The sequence below is a fragment of the Microcaecilia unicolor genome, chromosome 5 (genome assembly GCF_901765095.1).
Source record: "Microcaecilia unicolor chromosome 5, aMicUni1.1, whole genome shotgun sequence".
Taxonomy (NCBI): Eukaryota; Metazoa; Chordata; class Amphibia; order Gymnophiona; family Siphonopidae; genus Microcaecilia; species Microcaecilia unicolor.
Genome location: NC_044035.1, coordinates 221,133,838 through 221,154,792, shown reverse-complemented (window position 1 = coordinate 221,154,792; position 20,955 = coordinate 221,133,838). Strand labels below are relative to the sequence as shown.

The 20,955-nt window shown below is 42.9% G+C and overlaps 1 protein-coding gene across 2 annotated transcripts in view; it reads left to right on the top strand.

Annotated features, from left to right (window-relative positions):
• The window catches only part of GPR89B (G protein-coupled receptor 89B), a 171,118-nt gene that overhangs the window by 108,352 nt on the left and 41,811 nt on the right, over nt 1-20,955 (top strand). For both annotated transcript variants that reach the window (XR_003942217.1, XM_030203795.1), the window contains exon 11: nt 8,897-8,992. Coding sequence is in view for 1 of the 2 variants with exons in the window: in XM_030203795.1 (XP_030059655.1) it covers nt 8,897-8,992 (96 nt within the window). In the remaining variant the exon portion in view is untranslated. The remainder of the gene's footprint in view (nt 1-8,896; nt 8,993-20,955) is intronic.

Below are 20,955 nucleotides of genomic sequence, written 5' to 3'. Positions count from 1 at the left end.
CTTTCAGGATTCTCACTGTGAAGTCACTGGTACAGTGTCCTGGTCCTGTAAAATGCTGACCAACAGGCGTGGGAGCCCTACTGGCACCAGTATTGTTCATGTGATGTCTATGTAAATTGAATCTTGTCTTAAGCATCTGGCCTGTTTCTCCAATATAGCATCCTTCGTTACATTTTTTACACTGAATGATATATACCACATTGGAAGATGAACAACTGAAAGATCCCTTTGTTGAATATCTTTCCTTTGTGGATGACTGTGGGGTCCTGTGAAATATTTTGGCATAGTTTGCAACTGGATAAATTACAGGGAAGTGTGCCCTTCTGTTCCTTTTCAGTCTGTGATGGAAGTTTACTTCTGATTAGCTTGTGTTTTAAGTTGGGTGGCTGTCGGAAGGCCAGTACTGGTGGGGATGGGAATATCTCTTTCAGTAATTCATCCTCCTGGAGTATAGGTTGTAGATCTCTTATGATTTTCCTCAGTTTTTCCAGATCTGGATTGTATGTCACTACAAGGGGGATTCTGTCTGTGGATTTTTTTCTCCTTGTACTGTAGCAGATTCTCCCTTGGTGTTTTGAGGGAGGAGGCAATATTCTTGGAGATTATTTTGGGGTTGTAGCCTTTCTGTTTGAAGGATGCAGTCAGGCTTTTAAGGTGTCTGTCTCTGTCCCCTGGGTCAGAGCAGATACGGTGGTATCTTGTGGCTTGGCTGTAAATAATGGATCTTTTTGTATGTGAAGGATGGAAGCTGGAGTTGTTACATAAAGCAACATAGGTACCAATGTGCTTTTATGAAATAGGCTAACAAAGCTATCCATAATAATGCACAAATGTTTTTGCACAAATTTATATCTGCTTCAAAGAAGGTACAAATGTGTCTGTGTACTCTGGGGGTGGGGTGGGGTAATTTTATATAGGATGACTTCTACATGAGAAGCCCAAAGAGGTACCTGTTTTACAGAGGCAACATAGGTACCTGTATGTCTTTATAAAATGGCTCCCAGATTTGGCCATGGTAGTGCACAAATGCCCATAAGGGGCCCATTTGATAATATCTTTAAGCTCTGCCATTTGCAGCCATGGCAATGCCCGTAATAGCATGGACCCTAAAAGAACCTGTTCCAACAGCACCTGTGGGCCAATGATCAGAAGCAAACGCAGGTGCTAGAGACTGTTAGCGCCATAGTAGCACCTGCGTTTGCTACCACCCCATGATCAGAGTCCCCGAGCGCGTGAAACAACGCACTCACGGACTCTGAACGGAACTAACATGCAAATGCATGCAAAACAGGGCTCAGCACAAGTAGCATGCAAATGTATGCTAAACCTATTCCTCCCCAGTGATCAGCAACCAGTATGCCAAACATTGGCCCGCTGGCCGCGGCAAACCCTACACCAGCTCGGAGCTGGCATTAGGGTTTGCAGACCATTGGGGAGGAATGGTGAGCCCTATCCAGCATGCATTTACATGCTAGCAGGCCCCCCATTCCCCCCAATGCAGCAGCTTGTGCCCCCCCTGCAGGAGCAGGAATCCCGACTCGATACCCACGGGGCCCCGACAGATTCAGGGGGGGCTGGAGATCTGGTGGGTCTCCAGCCCCCTCTAACCCCCCCCCCCCCCCCGGCATCCCCTCCCATGAATGGAGCCCTGATGGCCCAGTGGGCCACTAGTTGATTGATCCCCTCCCAACCTCTGGTGGTCTTAACGGCCCTTCCCCACCCCACTACCTTCAGTGGAGGGAGGTGGCCTCCCTCCTCTTCCATCGGTTCTGCCTCGGATGCACTGGGCAGGGCTTCACAAGGATGCACTGGCAAGGCTGGGCGGCGCCAATGGAAGAGGAGGGAGGCCACCTCCCTCCTCTACCAAAGGTAATGAGGTGCGGAAGGGCTGTTAAGACCACCACGGATGGGGTGGGAAGGGGATCGACTCACAGCTCACTGGGCCACCAGGGCTTCATTCATGGGAGGGGATGCTGGGGGGGGGGGGGGGTGAGTTAGGAGTTGTGTTGGGGAGACTTGGAGGTTCACCGGACCTCCAGCCCCCTGTGTCACTTGACTCAGAGTGGGGGTTCTTGGGGGTCTGGTGGTCCCATTGACCTCCAGCCCCTGTGTTTGACAGGTCTAGGCTTTTGACAGCCTAGACCTGTCAAATAAATGCGGGAGGATTGTGCCCCAGCGCATGCTCAGGCACAGTCCTCCTGCACTTTTATCCTATCATCAGAGCGAATAGCATGCTTAAATTTGCATGCTATTATCTCTGATCATAGGGGCGGTAAAGCCCCGCGCTGTTCCAGTTCTATTTTTACAGCGCTGTTTGGAACAGCGTGGGGCTTTTGATCATCTGCCCACTAGTGCTTACCAGGGAAAGTTGCCCATTTCAATAGTGCCTTAAGCTAAACAGCTTGATAAACTAAATGGGCATCCCTAGCCCTCTAAAAGGCTGATCAATATATATTCTACTTCTCCAGACTCTTGAAGGCTTATATTGCAGATGTAAAAGAAAGCTCTGCACTGCAAGTGGAGAAAAAATGTCTTAGGTACAGGCAGGGGTAGGCAAGAGAAAAAGTATAGACGGGGTAGTACCACCGTCTTTACTGCATTTATCCTCCCCATTCAAGAGATCCACAAGCCATTCCAGCAAGCCAAGTCCTTGAAGACTGCTTTTTTAAAAAAATTTTTAATAAGTTTTAATATTACATTCATATAACATAAATGCATTAGAAATATCCGCAACAACAAAAATAGGAAATAATTTTTAACCCTTGAATTAGGGTAGAAAGGAAATTACTCTCAAACTTAGTCCACTATACACAAGATACAAGGAAAAAGTAAAAAGAAAGGAACTTATAAATCAAATCAAATTAGAGCAATGGAGTGCCAACACTCGCAGCCAATTAACCAGCATATAATTAACATATGGAAGCATTTAGGGAAGCATCTCTTACACCTTCCTTGGATATTACAAATTCCTGCAATTTCTTTGGGTCAAAAAACACATAATTAGTCAGATTAAGGGACACCAAGCATCTGCAAGCAAATTTTAGTACAAATGTTCCACCTAAAGCAAGTACTCTTGGTTTTAAACCCAGGAATTCTCACCTGCTTTTTTGCGTGTCTAGCTAAATCAGGGAAAAGCTGAACCTTAGACCCAAAGAAAGATGCACCATATGCCTGAAGTATAAACAAAATATATTGTTTCTGTCTGGTTCTAAGGCAAAAGTTACGGAATTTAAAGGGGGTTTGGACAGATTCCTAATGGAAAAGTCCATTGAACATTATTTATTTATTTATTTATTTTTTTTTTTGGGGGGGGGGGGGGGGGGGGTTGCCAGGTTTTTGAAGCCTGGATTGGCCGCTGTCGGAGACAGGATGCTGGGCTTGATGGACCCTTGGTCTTTCCCAGTATGGCGGTACTTATGTACTAGAAGAGTTGTTCGTTCAGTAACGACTTCCAGAGAGCTCTACAAGAATTCAGTCAGATTTAGTTCAGGTTGAGGGTTCACGGTTGGAGTTCTGAATCCACTTATATATTGGGCTCTGACTAAGGGTGGAAAACCCTCAGCCAGAATTCCCAATATTTCTCCAAAATATCTTTTCAACATTTCTAAAGCAGGAATTAATGGTGATTTAGGAAAATTTAAAAATCTCAAATTATTTCTCCTCCCATGATTATCTAAATATTCTAGCTTCCGAGCTAGAATATCTCTCTCCCTGATGACTGTCGTTGCAAAGCTCTGCAATTTTTTAAGTTCACCTTCTAGTAATTCAGTTTTAGCTTCTTGAAGATCTATTTTCCCAGACATAGTTTGATGTAATTGTTTTAAATCAGAAACTTCTCCCCTAAAGGAGTTAGTTCAAACCCTGTATTGCATCCCACAGGGCTTCCATAGTCACCACAACCGGTTTTCTACTTCCCCCAATACCAATGGCGCAGCTCCCAGGTCGAAGGAAAAGGAAGGCTTAACTGCCCTCATATCCTTAGTTGTTGAGACTCCTGGGGTCAAGGCAGTGGCGGGTCCTCCTCCAGCAGCTTGGGATAACAACTCCTCTCCGGATGTCAGCCAACGCCAAACTGCTCCCAGGACGTGGGGGAGCTGCGTTGGAGGGAGGGCTAAGCGAAATTCCCACTATGCTGCGATCCGACGACAACATCGCGGATCCAACTGAAGCGGGTGCTGGCATTTCCGACGTCTGGATGCCGAACCTCTCCTGAGTCGTCTGTCGCAAGGTAGGGTTACCTCCAGGGTTGGAGGAGGGCTGACCCTTGGTTTTTCCTTTTCTTTTCCCCACGAATAACACAGGGAAAAGCTCCAGTACGTCAGGCAGAGTCGTGGGGGGTCAGGAGCTCAGAAACGCGTGACTGCTCAAAACGCCATCTTGTCCCATTGAAGACTGCTTTTAAAAGCAGAAGATAATTAATGTCAAACAGCTGGCTCAAGTCTGAGGAAATGTTCACACTAATAGAGTGCAACGACCAACAAAACTGAAAAGTACATTGCAGTTCCGCAAGCACAGCACCAGAGACAGTGAGATTCAATATTTTAGACTTAGTGACATTAAGTCTGAACCCTGACATTTTGCCATACTCATCCATGAGATTCAGGATGCCCTCTAAAAATCTTTTGGGCTCACTAATAGTGAAGAGCACCTCATCTGCATAAAGCAACATGTTATGCATTTGCCCTTCTGCAAAAATGCCCTGCACCTCCCCACTCTCCCATACCTTCTGTGCTAAGGACTCCGTTACTGTAGCAAAGATCAAAGGGAAAAGGACATCCTTGCCTGGTGTTCCTTTCAGTGGAAAGAAGTCAGTATCCCCCCCCCCCCCCCCCATTAATGTTCAGACATGCTATGGGATTGTGATAAATAAGAGATAGCCAGCCTAAGTAGTTCCCTCCTTATCCGAACTTATGCGGTATAGTCGGCAGAAATGGCCATAGCACCCTGTCAAAGGCCTTCTCTGCATCAGTGGTTAAAAGGACTGCAGGAGAAAGTCCCTGATGCACCACCCAGATAAGGTTGAGTAGTCTGCGAACATTATCATTGGGTTACCGCCCAGCTATGTAACCTGTCTGGTCTCTGTGGATAAACTCGGACAAATACTTTTGTAACTGATTGGCCAATATTTTTGTGAGGAGCTTGTAGTCTACTTCAAGCAAAGAAATTGGCCGGTAAGAGACGTATTTAGTAGCATTTTTCCTAGGGCTTCAATAAAATCATTATACCCACTTGTCATAAAGGAGCAGTTCATTTTCCAGAAGGAGAACATTAAACATTCGACCTACAGGCCTAGTAATCATTCCAGCAAAATGCTTATAGTATTGATTAGTAAAACCATCACTGCCTGACGCTTTACAGGAAGGTAACTGTTTGATAACTCTCAGCACCTTATCCTCTTCGATAGACTGGACAACTGCTCCGCCTCCCCAGATATTAGCATAGGTATAGTCACCCCTTCAAGAAAGGTGTCAATATCCACTTGAGAGGGTTCACTTTCAGGCATATACAATTGTTGATAGTAATGGATGAAAGCTTGGCGAATCCCAATATCATTGGTAATAAGCCCTCCTCTCCCATCCTTAACTCCTAGAATCCAATTGCGAGCCTGATGCTTTCTCAACTTATTGGCTAGCAATAACCTCGCTTTGTCCCCCCCATACAAAAAATTCTTATTGAACCCTCTGCATGTCTCATGCTATGTCCTCCAATTCCAGACCTTTAAGGTCCCTTCTTTTATCCTCCAAAGGATGGAATAGCCCTTTGATTTGTGGATTAATTTTATGAAACCTTTCCAATTGCTGGATTTCTCTCTATAGTGTGTCTTTTTGGGCTTGTCTCTGGTAATGCTTATAGGCGCCCACCACAATGCACTTACTCCTCATATATGCCTTAAAACATTCCCACAGTTACCTGATTAACTACCACCCCCCCCCCCCCCCCCACCGCCAATGTCATTCGCATATCCCACTGCAAGGAAGAGAAAACCTGCAGATCCACTACAACTGGACATTTAAAGACCAGTACTGACAGCCTCTTCCGGGAGACATAACAGATAGATCAGACCACACTCTAGGTTCCATATTGACCGAGTGCAGTAGATTACAGGAAGATCTTTCCATTAACCAGAGATCTATCCTGGTATATGAGCTGTGCAAGGCCGAGTATGTGTAATCTTGCACCTCTGGATTGTGAAGTGTCCGTACATCTTCCAATAGGCGAAGGAGTATGTAAATAAGGAAATAACAGAAAGGACACTAAATAAGCAGACAGTCGGCACCTAACCTCTACCCAGGAAATCTAGACTGCCCCAGCTTGACATTTGTTCTTTAGATTGTAAGCTCCTTTGAGCAGGGACCGTCCTTCTTCGTTATTATGTACAGCGCTGCGTAACACTAGTAGCGCTCTATAAATGTCAAGTAGTAGTAGTAGTTTATAACAGAAATCTGTATCCCTTCACCTATCTACAGTTATTCAGATATCAGGTGATCTTCTTGTTTCCATAAAATATTTTAGCTGTTCAGGGTAAAAAAAAAGCAAATCTGATACCCCCTGTTTTGATAATACATTTACAAGGATATTTTAAATCAAAGAATTCCAAAGATCTAACTTCATTACATGTAGCTAGAAATAATTTCCTACAATGTTGGGCATCCCTAGTTACATCTGGTAAAGTCTCATCACTAAATCCACATCCTGGAAAAAAAAAAAACCCCCAAAGGAAACCAGTAGAGTCCTTCAATCCATTAACTCTCATTAGGTGAGGGCATGTTACTTAAGGCAGAAAGGAGGTCCAGTCCCTCATGGGTTGATACAGCAGTGAAGAAAAAGTGAGGTCCAAAAACAGGAGGGAGTCCACGATATCAAAGTCACTTCAATTTTATTATAAAGGGTCGTTAAAAGATATAAAACCGGGTCAGTATTGGGTGCAACAAGACTTGACACAGCTGCTTCAGATCAAACAGTGGACCACCTCACCCTAGTCCCTGCAATGGCACCCGCACCACTGTGTGAGCAATTGGTGCACCGCCTTCTAGTGTGAAGAGATAAATCACCCCATTACAATGCAGATGAACACTGAGATAAGACTATGCCTACCTGGTTGGTGAAAAATCAAGGAGGGTGATTGGACCTTAGACAAACACGGTTTAATGGGAGTGCTATAGAAATGATAAGTAGTAGTAGTAGTAAAGAGTCAGCATGGGTTCAGCCAAGAGAAATCTTGCGTCACCAATTTGCTTCATTTCTTTGAAGGCATGAATAAACGTGGATAAAGGTGAGATGGTTGATGTAGTGTATCTAGATTTTCAGAAAGCTTTTGAAGTTCCTCATGAGAGACTCCTGAGAAAATTAAAGAGTCATGGGATAGGAGGCAAGGTTCTGGTGTGGATTAGGAATTGGTTCTTGGACAGAAAACAAAGGGTAAGGTTAAATGGTAATTTCTGTCAATGGAGGAGGGTGAACAGTGGCGTGCTGCAGGGATCAGTACTGGGACCGGTTCTGTTTAACATATTTATAAATGATATAGAAATCAGAATGATGAGTGAGGTGATTAAATTGCAGATGACACAAAAATCTTCAAGGCTGTTAAAACATGAGTGGACTTTGAAATATTGCAGGAAGGCCTTAGGAAATTGGAAGACTGGGTATCCAAATGACAGATGAAATTTGATATGGACAAATGCAAGATGATGCACATTGGAAAATATAATCCAAATCATAGTTACCTGATGCTAGGGTCCACCTTAGGTGTCAGCATTGAAGAAAAAGATCTAGGTGTCATTGTAGACAATATGCTGAAATCTGTTGCTCAGTGTGTGGTGGCAGCTAAAAAAAATCAAACAGGTTGCTAGGAATTATTAGGAAAAGGATACAAAATAAGACCAAGGATATTATAATGCTTCTGTATCCTCCATGGTGCAATCTCACTTTGAGTACTGCATTCAATTCTGGTTCCGTATCTCAAAAAGATATAGTGGAATTAGAAAAGATTGCAAGAAGAGTGACCAAAATGATAAAGGGGATAGAACTCCTCTTGTAAACTAACCGCAAACGAACCTTTTCCGGAGATGGGAAGGCGGTAGAACTAGAGGACATGAAATGAGATTGAAGGGGGGCAGACTCAAGAAAAATGTCAGGAAGTACTTTTTCACGGAGAGAGTGGTGGATGCTTGGAATGCCCTCCCGCGGGAGGTGGTGGAGATGAAAACGGTAACAGAATTCAAACGTGTGGGGTAAACCTAAAGGAATCCTGCTCAGAAGGAAGGGATCCTCAGAAGTTTAGCGGAGATTGGGTGGCAGAGCCGTTGGTGGGGGGCAGGACTGGTGGTTGGGAGGCAGGGCTAGTGCTGGGCAGACTTCTACGGTCTGTACTGTAGGTATAATAAATAACTCTTAGGGGAACAGTTCCTCACCGATTACTTATTCCAAGGTCCTACTGTGCAGACATCTGCCTAAGCAAATATTCCTGACTCAGTCTAGGGGCGAATGGGACCTTGGTTGGAACCTGGCCAACTTTGCGGTTACAGAGAAGTAAAACAAAGCCAAAGCTGATGTGTGTGTGTATATATATATATATATATATATATATATATAATTTTATTATAGATAAAAAGATGTACAAATATAGAATCACTTTGTTGCAAGGCTTAGCAAAATACAAAAATATAGAACTTGCTGATTATAATAAAACAGAACTAGATTGCTACTGAATAACTACACACAAAGATTCTTTCTGGACTACAATACTAGTTAATTACAGAACCCTGATTTGTAACCTAAAGTACGGTTCTTATGCCAAATGACTGTGCAGTTTGAGTGAAAAACACAGTGTCCCTTTGACTAAGCCCCACAAAGTCTCTCTCTATCTGCTGATAATATGTTTCTGTTTCTCTGATAGGCAACTATCAATATTGTGCTTGATCGAGTTGGGAAGACCGACCCAGTCACAAGAGGAATCGAGATCACTGTGAATTACCTGGGAATTCAGTTCGATGTGAGCTCCAGTTCCAATATTAATGCTGATTTTGTTATTTTTTTCTAAGATTGTAGTTATAATTAAGACTTTTTTCATTATAAATTGATGCTTTATCAGTTAAACACCAAAAAAGCATTGCCTAATCATGGGTGCCTTAATTCCTTCACTGTTCTTATACAAAAAGAGTATAGTACTAGAGTAAAAGTACCCAATTGATCTAAAGTTATAGAGCTGCATAGATGGCTCAACAGTGGTGGAACAGAAGAGCCAGTGAAGCAGAGGAGTTAGTCAGCAGTGTCAGCCAAGCCAGAAAGATTGCAGGAAAAGAAAGAGTAGGGTTGCCACTGCCCAGTTAAAAGCTGTTATGTGTCTTAGAGAATTAGAGCCTAGTTTTCAGAAAATACTCAGCACCTGATGTTTTTTTTTTGTTTGTTACATTTGTACCCCGCGCTTTCCCACTCATGGCAGGCTCAGTGCAGCTTACATGAGGCAATGGAGGGTTAAGTGACTTGCCCAGAGTCACAAGGAGCTGCCTGTACCTGAAGTGGGAATCGAACTCAGTTCCCCAGGACCAAAGTCCACCACCCTAACCACTAGGCCACTCCTCCACTCCTTAATTACGAGTCTATATTCAAACACCTAAAAATCAAGCTGAAAATAGATTTCTTACAACCTAATATTTATTTAAACATGATAGTGTGTGTGTGTGTGTGTGTGTGTGTGTTTATTTTTAATGCTGTATATTCAGCACCACTATCTAGATTGCAAGTGGCACTGAATAAACATATCAATGACCTGAGCATAGGCCCCACCCACTTTGGCTTCAGGCCCACCCTGCAGCTTCACAACTGTGATGTGGCTGGTGGGGATCCCCAAGCCCTGCCAACTGAAATCTCCAAACATCTCTCCCTCCCTTCCCCCCCAGGTGTTTGGGCCTCTCTACTCCACTTCCCCAAACCAACCACTTCCTCCCCTCCCCCACTCCCCCCCTCCCTGGGTACTTTATTAACCCTACAGTTCTTTGCTGGCAGAGAGCAGCAACTCATACCTGCTGATCATGCCGGCCCTGAGCTTCCCTCTGATGCAATTTTCTGTTTCCACATAGACGGGACCAAGTTAGAGGAAGGCTCGGGGCCGGTGCAAGCATCAGGTATGACTCAGTGCTCGCTGCTGGCAAAGAACCGAAAGCTTTATAAGGTACCAGGAGAGGTTTGGGGAATGGAGTTGAGAGACCAGTCGACTGAAGGGGAAGGTAGGGAGAGATTCCAGGCAGGAGCAGGGTTCCCATGCTCACCTGCCTTTTGGCTCAGGCCCATCCAAAATTGGGTGTCTGTCTACACCCTGATACGTATAGCAATATTCAATCTGTTATCTGGATAACTTTAGGCCCATTTTTGAACTCCATGTCTGTAGCCCCCATTTTTTCCATGACAAATTTCATCAGGGTTCCTTTAAAATGTTAGAGTTTGCTCCAAACAAACATTTTCAAACATTTATGCATAATTTCTTTCCATATTCCATTGGATTGGAAAGAATTAAAAAAAAGTCAGCTATCACCAATAAGGAAGCATCCACTTCTAAAGTACTCCAATGTTTCTTACATTGGTTTTGGTAACAGATTGCAAAGTCTAGGTCCTGCATGGGAAAAAGCTTTATTGCTGTCCTAAAGCTATTTAGTTAGTAGACTGAATATCACTGCTATTTTGATAGCTAGGTGGAAGAGCTGCACTTTGTCTCAGCACTATTCAGATAGCACTGGGGCAGTCTGTAGTCATTTTCAGTTGCACTTTTCGTATAGTGTCACTAAAATTACCAGCTAGGGCATTAACCTGTATAAAGGCTGTCATTAGCTGGATAAGTACTTTTGAATATCAGGCCCTACATTTTTAGGCACCTAAAATTAGATTGTTTAGCCAGCATTGAATATAGCTACCTAATGCCACCAGCATTCTGGGATCCCCTCATCCCTTCTGCAAAGCAGAAGTGTGTTCAGGGGCAGATGCCGTCATCCTCTCCCCTCCTCAACATACCTTCTATTCTACCCATTGTGGAATAAATTTGTGCCACAGGAATTCACTAGTTCTTCCCAGCATAATGTGGCACCTGGTAATAATGGAAAAAGCGGTAGCACTTGGTATTAATTCATTCATTAACTCAGTTAAGGAGCCAATACCTGTTCAGAACTGAGTCTATACTCTTGATTCGTCTTAATTCATGTTTTTCTAGAGAGGACCAGCTCACAATGATAAACTCAACAATCATGTCAGGGATTGATTACTGTAATAGGCTGTTCCTTGCTCTTTCTGAAAAGAAAACAGAGAAACATGACGGCAGATAAGAGCTAAATGGCTCATCCGGTCTGCCCATCCACAACAAATAACTATCTCCTCCTTTCCCTAAGAGATCGTGCCTGTCCCATGCTTTATTTTTTATTTGTTACATTTGTATCCCACATTTTCCCACACATTTGCAGGCTCAATGTGGCTTAAATAATACCGTGAAGGCATTCGCCAAGTCCGGTATGGGAATAGTACAAAATGTTATAGTGGGATAGGGAAGATAAGATTCAATCAAGTTGGGTTTGAGGTAAAAGGGTTTGTCAATGTTCAATACGATCTTTGATAGTGAAGTGTTGCAGGGTTGAGTCACCTAAGTTGGGTCATTCGGATATGCCTTTCCGAATAGGTGAGTCTTTAATAATTTTCTGAATTTTAGGTGATCATAAGTTATTTTCTCCACTTGTGGCAGTGCGTTCCAGAGGCGCGTGCTTATGTAAGAGAAGTTGGACGCATGGGTTGTCTTGTATTTTAGTCCTTTGCAATTAGGGTAGTGGAGATTCAGATAAGACCGTGATGAACTGGTACTATTTCTGATTGGGAGATTGATTAGGTCAATGTAACCTGGGGCTGCACCGTAGATAATCTTATGGACTAAGGTGCAGATTTTGAAAGAGATATGTTCCTTGATAGGAAGCCAGTGCAGTTGCTCACAGAATGGTGTGGCGCCTTGGAATCGTGTCTTACCAAATATCAATCTGGCTGCTGTGTTTTGTGCCGTCTGGAGTTTCCTTGTGAGTTGTTCCTTACATCCCGCATAGATTCCATTGCAATAATGACTTGGGACTCAAGTGTAAGATTTCGATCGATAGTAACACCTAATATTTTGAGACTATCAGAGATGGGAAGGGAATGATCTGGAGTAAATAAGGTTGTTGGTTTATAATTGTTGTATTGGGATGAGAGGATAAGGCAATGCGTTTTATCGGTGTTCAGCTTCAATTGAAACGAGTTTGCCCATGAGTGCATGATGTTCAATCCACTCGTTGGAGATTTCTGATAAATCATGTTTAAAAGGGATGTAGATTGTAACGTCATCAGCCTAGATGAACGGATGGAGACCTTGATTTGATAGAGCTTTCTTAAATTCAGACACAGTCCTCGTCACCACCACCTTTTCTGTGAAAAAATATTTCCTCAAATTACTCCTGAGCCTATAACCTCTTAATTTCATCCTGTGTCCTCTCATTCTAGAGTTTTCCCTCATTTGGAAGAGGCTCACCTCCTGTACATTAATACCATACAGGTATTTAAACGTCTCTATAATATCCCCTCTCGCCTTCCTTTCGTCCAGTGTATACATATTGAGAGCCTTAAGTCTGTCCCCATACACTTTACGATAGAAACCACTGACCAGTTTTGTACCTGCTCTCTGGACCAATTCCATCTTGTTTATATCTTTTTATAGATGCGGTCTCAAGAATTGCACGCAGTTTTCTAAATGGGGCTTCACCAGAGACTTATACAAGGGCCCTATCACCTCTTTTTCCTCTTGGCCATCCCCCTCCCTATGCATCCTTCTGGTTTTGACCATTGCCTTTTCTACCTGTTTGGCCACATTGAGATCATCCAACACAATCACCCCCAAGTCTCGCTCTTCTTTCATACACAGAAACGTCTCACTCCCTATACTATACTGTTCGCTTGGATTTTTGCAACCTAGTAGGACCCTGCATTTTTTTAACATTAAATCTAAGTTGCCAATTGTGGACTATTCTTCAAGCTTTGCCAGATCCCTCCTCATGCTATCCACACCCTCCAGGGTGTCCACCTATTACAGAGTTTGGTTTAAACCACCAGGATTCTTAATCAGTCCAGACAAGCAGAGGCAATAAACTGAAATTGTTTATTGTCGTGAAAAATTAGGACAATGAACAGAAAAGGTGCAATCAGCAAACAGTAACAGCTAACTAAATATGGATCAATTATAAAACTATCTAAACATTTAGTCACTACCTGAATAGTGCCTGGGGAGATCAGGAACATATGGCTGCTCACAGGTTATCAAATATAACTATTCACAGGGCTTCAGCAAAGAGATCTTTCTCTCTTTTCTCTCTGGCTAAGACTGACGAGAAAAGCCAGTACATTCTGACAACATTTGAACTCCAGCCAATCAGAGCCCAGAACAACAAGATTTGAAAATAAGCTGGCCAGAGTACTGCAGGAACTTCCTCTCTGTGTTAAACTAAGGAAAGAACAGTCGTTTTCTCTGTAACAGCTTTAAACATAAACATGCACCACCTGCTGGCCAAACTAGAGAAATACAGGTCAAGAAATAATACAGTTTTACAGGCTTAAAATCCACTGTTTTGTCGCAAGAGGTACTGAGGAACTGCAGAGTGAATGCACTTATAGGTCAATAAGAGGAGTTTGAACTGTATGCGAAAACGGATAGGAAGCCAATGAAGTGCCTTGAAGAGAGGGCTAATATGAGCATAGCGACAATGGTTGAATATGTCATGCAGCAGAATTTTGAACAGATTGAAGAGGAGAGAGATGGCTTAGTGGGAGATCTGTGAGAAGCAAGTTGCAGTAGTCTAAGCAAGAGGTGATTAGAGTGTGGATAAGGGTTTTGGTAGTGTGTTCAGAAAGGAAGGATGTATTGTATTTGTTTCTCCACCGGTGTTGGTGAACGCCTTCACAGTATTATGTAAGCCACGTTGAACCTGCAAAAAGGTGGGAAAATGTGGGATACAAATGTAAAAGAATAATAATTATAGAGAAAAATGACAGGTTTTAGCAGTCTACTGAATATGTGCAGAGACGGACAGAGAGGAGGCAAAGATGACCCCAAGGTTACGAGCTGATGAAACAGAGAGGATGAGAATATTATCCACAGAGATAAAGAATGGGGAAGAGAAGAGGTGGGTTGAGAGGGAAAGATAAGAAGTTCAGTCTTGGTCATGTTTAGTTTCAGATGGCGGTGAGACATCCAGGCAGCAATGACAGCAGGCTGATACTTGGGCCTGGATTTCTGCTGAACTTTCTGGTGTGGAGAGGTAGTTCTGAGTCATCAGTATAAAGGTGATACGGACAACCATGGGATGGAATCAGAGCACCAAGGGAAGAAGTATAGATGGAGAAAAGAAGAGGTCCCAAGACAGAGCCCTGAGGTACATCAACTGATAGTGGGATAGAGTGGAGGAGGATCTGCCAGAGTTTACACTAAAAGTGTGATGGGAGAGAAAAGAAGAAAACTAGGAAAGAAAAGAGCCCTGAAATCCAAGTGAAGACAGCGTATCAAGGAGTAAGCGGTGATCAACAGTGTCAAAAGCAGCAGATTGAGAAGGTTTCCAGTAGCTGGTCAAATTAATTAAAATTCTGTCTTTGGTTTATAGATGCCTACAAGGTATTGGTCCAGAATTGTTAAAAGAGAAATTAAAATTCTATAAATCTATAAGTACTGAGACTAGTGCTTGAAACATGCCTTTGTCATCCTCAGTTGAAAGAAATCAAGCTGCAGTGTTAGTAATAGTGCTTTTTCCCATGCAGGGCCTTAATGTCGCAATCTGTTAACAAAACCAATCAGGGAAATATCAGACTATAATGCCTTTAGAAATATGATGAAGACTTTAGTCTTTCAGTTATAAAGGTGTTTGAAGCGGATGCTTCCTTATCGGTGAAAACTAACTTTTTTTATTCTTTCCAACCCAATGGCATGTTGGAAATAAATTAATGCATAGATGGTTAGTGATGCTTCTTTGAGGCGAAGGGGCTCATTTAAAAAAAAAAAACAAAAAACGTACGTCTCCAATTAACTTTATCAAACGCCTTTTCAGCGTTCATACTTGCTGCCAGGGCAGATATTGCAATCTCTCACTGATACGCTAGCAAAAGTTTCCACACATTGTACACAGGTTGTTGGTAGTGCACAAATGCTGTCCAGGTCCTATAAGTATGGGTAAATACACCACCAGACGATTCGTGAGTACCTTCAGTAGAAGTTTTATATCCACATTTAAAAGTGATATAGGGTGGTAAGAATCTGTAAGATCTCTAGGTCTACCTGGTTTTAGAATTAGTCATTAGGGCCAATTTACCATATAGAGGAAAACATTTCTCGTCCACTACAGCCTGATAATAAGCTATCAAGGGGCCCAACAGTTGCAGTTGCAAGATTTTATAAAATACACCAGAATAGCCGTCAGCTCCTGGAGCCAACATGCCCTACGTAGCTTTAATTGGTAGCTGAAGTTCCTTAGCCTGCAAAGGGGCATTAAGTACTTTCAGATCATCCTCTGGCAAACGGGACATATCTCCCTTATTCAGAAACTCCTGAGAGTAAACAGTTAAAGTAGGCCCGTCTGCTGCATATAATTGTTGAAAATGTTCCAAAAAGAGTTTATCAATTTTATCACTATGATTGTAAATAGACCCAGAGTCAGTCCGTAAGGTAGGGACAGCTCTTGATCCTCCCCAGGATTTTACCACCCTAGCCAGGTGCTTGCTCGTCCTATTTCCAAATTTATAAAATTTATAGTGACGATATAGCAAACTTCTAGTGGTCTTTTCACAAATAAGGGTGTTTAAGGCAACCTGTGCTGCTGCTAACTTGTCTTTGGCAGCACCAACACTACTTTTGCTGTATCCCAGAATAGGTGTGGTTGATCTAAGTGTTGCAAGTTGGTAGCTAGGAAATTGTCCAACAGGTCAGCCAAAAAGTTCAGAAACACCTCCTTGTGTGCTAAGTAAGTTGGGAACCGCCAACTGGAAGTAGTACGATAGGAACTGGAGACGGTTAAATCAATCCGTACCATAGAGTGATCAGAGATTACTTCTGGCCCTATGACAGCTGCTTGAATGTACCCAAACAAACAGCTCTTCACCAAAATGTAATCCAATCAGGATAAGGTATCATGTGCCCTAGAGCGATGTGTAAAATTAGACTCCTGTAGATGTAACAGGCACCAGGCATCTACTAAATCTAAAGCAGTCACAAATGAAGATAGCACTCTGCTGCCCACTGAATCACAACTTGAGATCTGAACTACCAAGGTGTTATCCATGTGTCATGCCTTACTGCAGCGAGGCCAAGGGGCAGAACAGCGACGGCACCGGGCAGCGCTTCCACGCCGGTGCAGCAGGGCCGGGGCGTGACAGTGTCAATAAAAGAAGGAAGTGGAAAACACAACTTCAAGAGATCAATCCGAGACACAGGGTGAGATGCTACAGGAAAGCTTTATTAGGACCCTACACGGTCCGTGTTTCGGCTTTTAAAAAAGCCTTCATCAGGGGTCGATCAGTGGATGCACAAAGTGTATACTGATTGACAATGGAGCACATGGAATATCGTCTCTGAGTAAAATAAAGTGTACTGCCTCGTACCAACAGATTCGATTTGAAATAGTTTGAAAATGTCAGGTGATTCCTCCACGCTGGCGCAGCAGTGCCACTGGACTGCGCCGGTTCAGCAGTGCCGCGGGACCCGGTGACAGCATCTGGTGGCACGGCGTTCCTGCCTTCCTCCTCTCCCTGACTCTCCTGATTGGTCCCCAGCAGCGCCTCCTCTCCTCTGAGTGGTCTGTCTTGGATGGTCCGCCTCCCTGCCACCCTACCCATTGACTGTCTCCTTTCCTGAGGGCACTTCCGGCTCAGCCCTCTGACGTCACACACCGGCTGTATTTCAGCTGGTCTGCTTCTCCCTTCAGTGCTTCGGCCACAACTTTGGTTGTTTTTGGTTCTTCAGTCTCCCTTCATTGGATGCTGTCTTCTGCCTGCCCACCCGCCTGACCCTTCGCCTGGACCTGGACGCTGTCTTCTGCTTGCCCCTTCGCCTGGACCCGGACGCTGTCTTCTGCCTGCCGCTTGCCTGACCCTTCGCCTGGACCTGGACGCTGTCTTCTGCCTGCTGCCTCCCTGACCCTTCGTCTGGACCTGGTCACTTCCTCTGACCCTGCTTCGGTTTGCTTCTGTGACTCCTGGCACCCCGGACCTCCCAAATCGTCAGCTGCCTGCACCCAGGGGCTCAACCACTGGGGAATGGCGGTCACCAAAGGTGTAGCACCAGGGTTGGCTGACTGCCGCTCCCGGAACGGTGCCCATCCTTCATCCCGGGTGCACCTGCTTCCGGGATGGCACAGGGACTCACAACTCCTCACACTATGTTAGAGTTGAATAATAAATTCATGTCTCCAACTACCATCAAGGGGCACCTCGGAATGTACATGCAGATGCTTTAGCAATGTGGGATAAAAGGACTTAACGTAAGGTGTAAGGCCATAGGCCATACACCATTACTAAGTGCAACTCTCTACTTTGCACATAGGTAGCACCCCTGTTTATAATGAAAAAGAAGTTTGGCTTGGTAAGACAGGTTCTTTCTAAAGAGGATAGCACCTCTCCCACCCATTGTCTCTGAAACTTTTGATGTTCTGTATCTGTGAGTCTAGTTTCTTGAAGATACGCTACATCTATTTTATGCTGATTAAGGGCTGCTAATATCTTTTGCTCTCTTAATAGGAGAGGTTATTCCCACTACATTTCATGTTGCTAGCCTAGAAGTGGCCACTGGCATAACCCTTGCCTGATTGAATAGTGCATGCAAAGTAGTAAAGGAAAAGACCCCTGTACCAAGGCTTCACAACGGGGTCTCGCATTTTCAAAAAGCCCACCTTGATTAGTACTACAGAAGTTTGCATAATTTAGTAGTACAGTATAAAAATCAATAAGCACATCTGGACAATGCTAAAAAATCAAAAACACAATCCGTCCTACCCAATCCCACCTTCCCACTGACATCCACCCATTACAAACTCATTTGCCAACCTTCATAGCTCCCCGCTGCTCCCCCCACCCTGTCTCCCCAACCCTCTCTACTCCCTGAAATCTCAACCACTGAAAAGCAGTAGAAAAGAACATTACTATTGATGCTGGGGACCCAGTGTCCCATCCCCATATCCCAATGTTTAACACATGCTGTACTATGTATATTGAGGCACAAGAGAACACAAGACATTACATTAATTAAAATTAACACACTCTTCTTCAAAGAAGCATATTTCTACCCAACTAGTCTACAATATTAATACATAGCAAACAAAAAATAGAAAGTACATATGAAGGTCCATAATCAAGTAGAGGGGTCCTCCTGCTCAGTTAGCTGATGGGCAGTGACTCTCGCTGCTTCCCAAGAATCAAAATGTTTTCCATTGGCCACCTGCATATATATTGATGGTAGTGGGATACAGAAGCATGAACCGTAAGTTCATATCATGCAGAGCTGAGCACAGTGGTGCATATTTCTTCCTTTTCTCTTATAAAGAGGCCAGCTAATCTTGAAATACCTTGATAGGCTCACCTTCATATTGTAGCATTTCTCTTTTTTATCTGTAGCCTCTCAATAATTGTATACCTTGACTAACACCACCCATGGCAGCCATCTCCTCTCTGCCTACCCAGTGAGTGTGCTTGAGGCACAGCGACCCTATGCTATCTGGGCAAATTCAGCTGACAACCATTGCTCCAGGATTGCAGGTAAAGACTGCTCAACCACATGTTCCAGGAAGCCAACAATCCACAAGTTACTTCTGCAGGAGCTGTTTTCCAAATCATTGATCTTGTTTATGTGCTCTTGGAGCTGCTTTTTGAGTGCCACAAGCCTCGGGGTAGTACTCGCGCTGGAATCCTCCAGCTATGACACCCAGGTCTTGTTCTCTGGTGTGGCAGTTAGTATTTGCTAGCAAGGATTCTATGGGCACAGTTTGTCCCGAGAGTTTTGTTAGGCGGGGTTCCAGTGCAATGGTCACCACTTCCATCAACTGTGATAACTATTGCACTGTAAGTTCTTTCCCAAACATTTCCCCTCTGGAGTGATTCAGATATCTGTCCATAGACGTTCAGATGTATTATTCTGGAGGTTGCATCAATTATAAGGGGATACTTCATGCAAAATTAGTATAAATGATGTGCGGGATCCCTGGAGAGGCAGAAAATACATCCTGTCTCCTCAGTGCATCACGTGAATCTTAGTTGCCATTTTGTAAAATTTTACTAGCTCTAAGAATTGAAAGACAAGAAATTGTGAAGTATAACATTTTGATAAAAAAAATTTTAATACAAGAAAAATAAGAAAAAAGAAAAACAGTAAAAGTGTTAGTAAAGGAAGTTTTTAGACTTATGACAAAGCAACCCAGGAACAAAAGAAATATTTGGTTGTGTTTGGAGTCGATAAAGCTTACAAACTTCTGGGGTCTTCTTCCAAGAAAGCTTAAAAGATGTTGGTGAACTATTATAAGTGGTTAGGTTTGTTAATTTTTCCTGTGCATTGGAGAGGATTGGTAAAACTTAAAAAAACAAAATTGTAAACGTAGACACAGCTCTATAGAAATGACTGTACATGAGTTTAGCAAAGAGAGTCTTGCCTTACTAATTTTATTAGATTTTTTTTTGAAGGTGTAAATAAATATATTGATAAAATAGTTTATTATACTGTATAGTTTGATTTTCAGGAGACATTTAACAAAAGGTCCTCTTGAGAGATAACTCAAATAATTAAAGGATATGAGATAGGAGGCAATATCCTACTATGGATTAAAAACTGGCTGAAAGATCAGAAAGAGAAAGTTGGACTATGTGGTCCAAATGGATGCAGACTAATAGTGAAGTGCTCTAGGGGTCTTTACTACCTGCTGTTTTATATAATCATAAATATGTTAAAATGAGTAATGAGTGAGGTGATCAAACTTGCTGATGAGACAAAATTATTCCATGTCATTAACATTGCTAACAAAGTTTTGTGAGGAATTGTAGAAAGATCTTGTGATATTAAGCGACAGGGCATCTACAGTGTAAGGGGTGGATAAAAATTAAAATAAACAATAACGGGTTCTATGGTAGAAGTCACCACTCAAAAGAAAGATCTTATACTCACTATGGAAAGTAAGTTGACATTTTCAGGCCATGCCGCTGCTTCTGTCAAGAAAGCAAATAGAATGTTAGGAATGATTTTGAAAGCAATCGAACATAATACTAAGACTGTTATTAGGCCTCTTTTTAGGGTTGCTCTGCACCCACAGCTTGATAATTGTGCACAGTTCTGTCCACTCCAGCTAAAAAAAAAAAAAAAAAGGAGAGAGAAAGCGCAGAAGTAAGAAAAATCACGGAAGGATGACAAATGATAAAGGGGATAGAACAAAATGCTGACAGATTACTGGACTAGAAATCAGTGGTATACCTAGGGTATTTGACACCCGGGGCCGATCATAACACCCTCCTCCAAAATCCAGTACTAGGCATACTGAGAATACAAAACACTCAGGACCTATAGAACAATTCTACCATACCAATAGCAGTAATTTCTACGAATCACACAAGGGTGTACCTAGGAAAAGGGAGCATATTAAACATTGCAGTGAGCACTAGAACATCAATTCACCTATGCCAACAGAAAGCCATGTCTTTCACAGACACAGAAACACCCTAATCCACTATAGAATAAGTAACCACAAACTTTCTATTTAGACAAAAGTTAAACTGAACCCCCAAGAAGCCAGAGTCTGCATACAATACAACACCACAGAAACAGAAAATGTCCTCTAGTACTGTCCAAAATATAAAGATAGCAGATGTAAATACCAATCACCACTTTACAAATTAACAAATAGAAATAAAACAAATATAGAAAATAAGATAATACCATTTTAT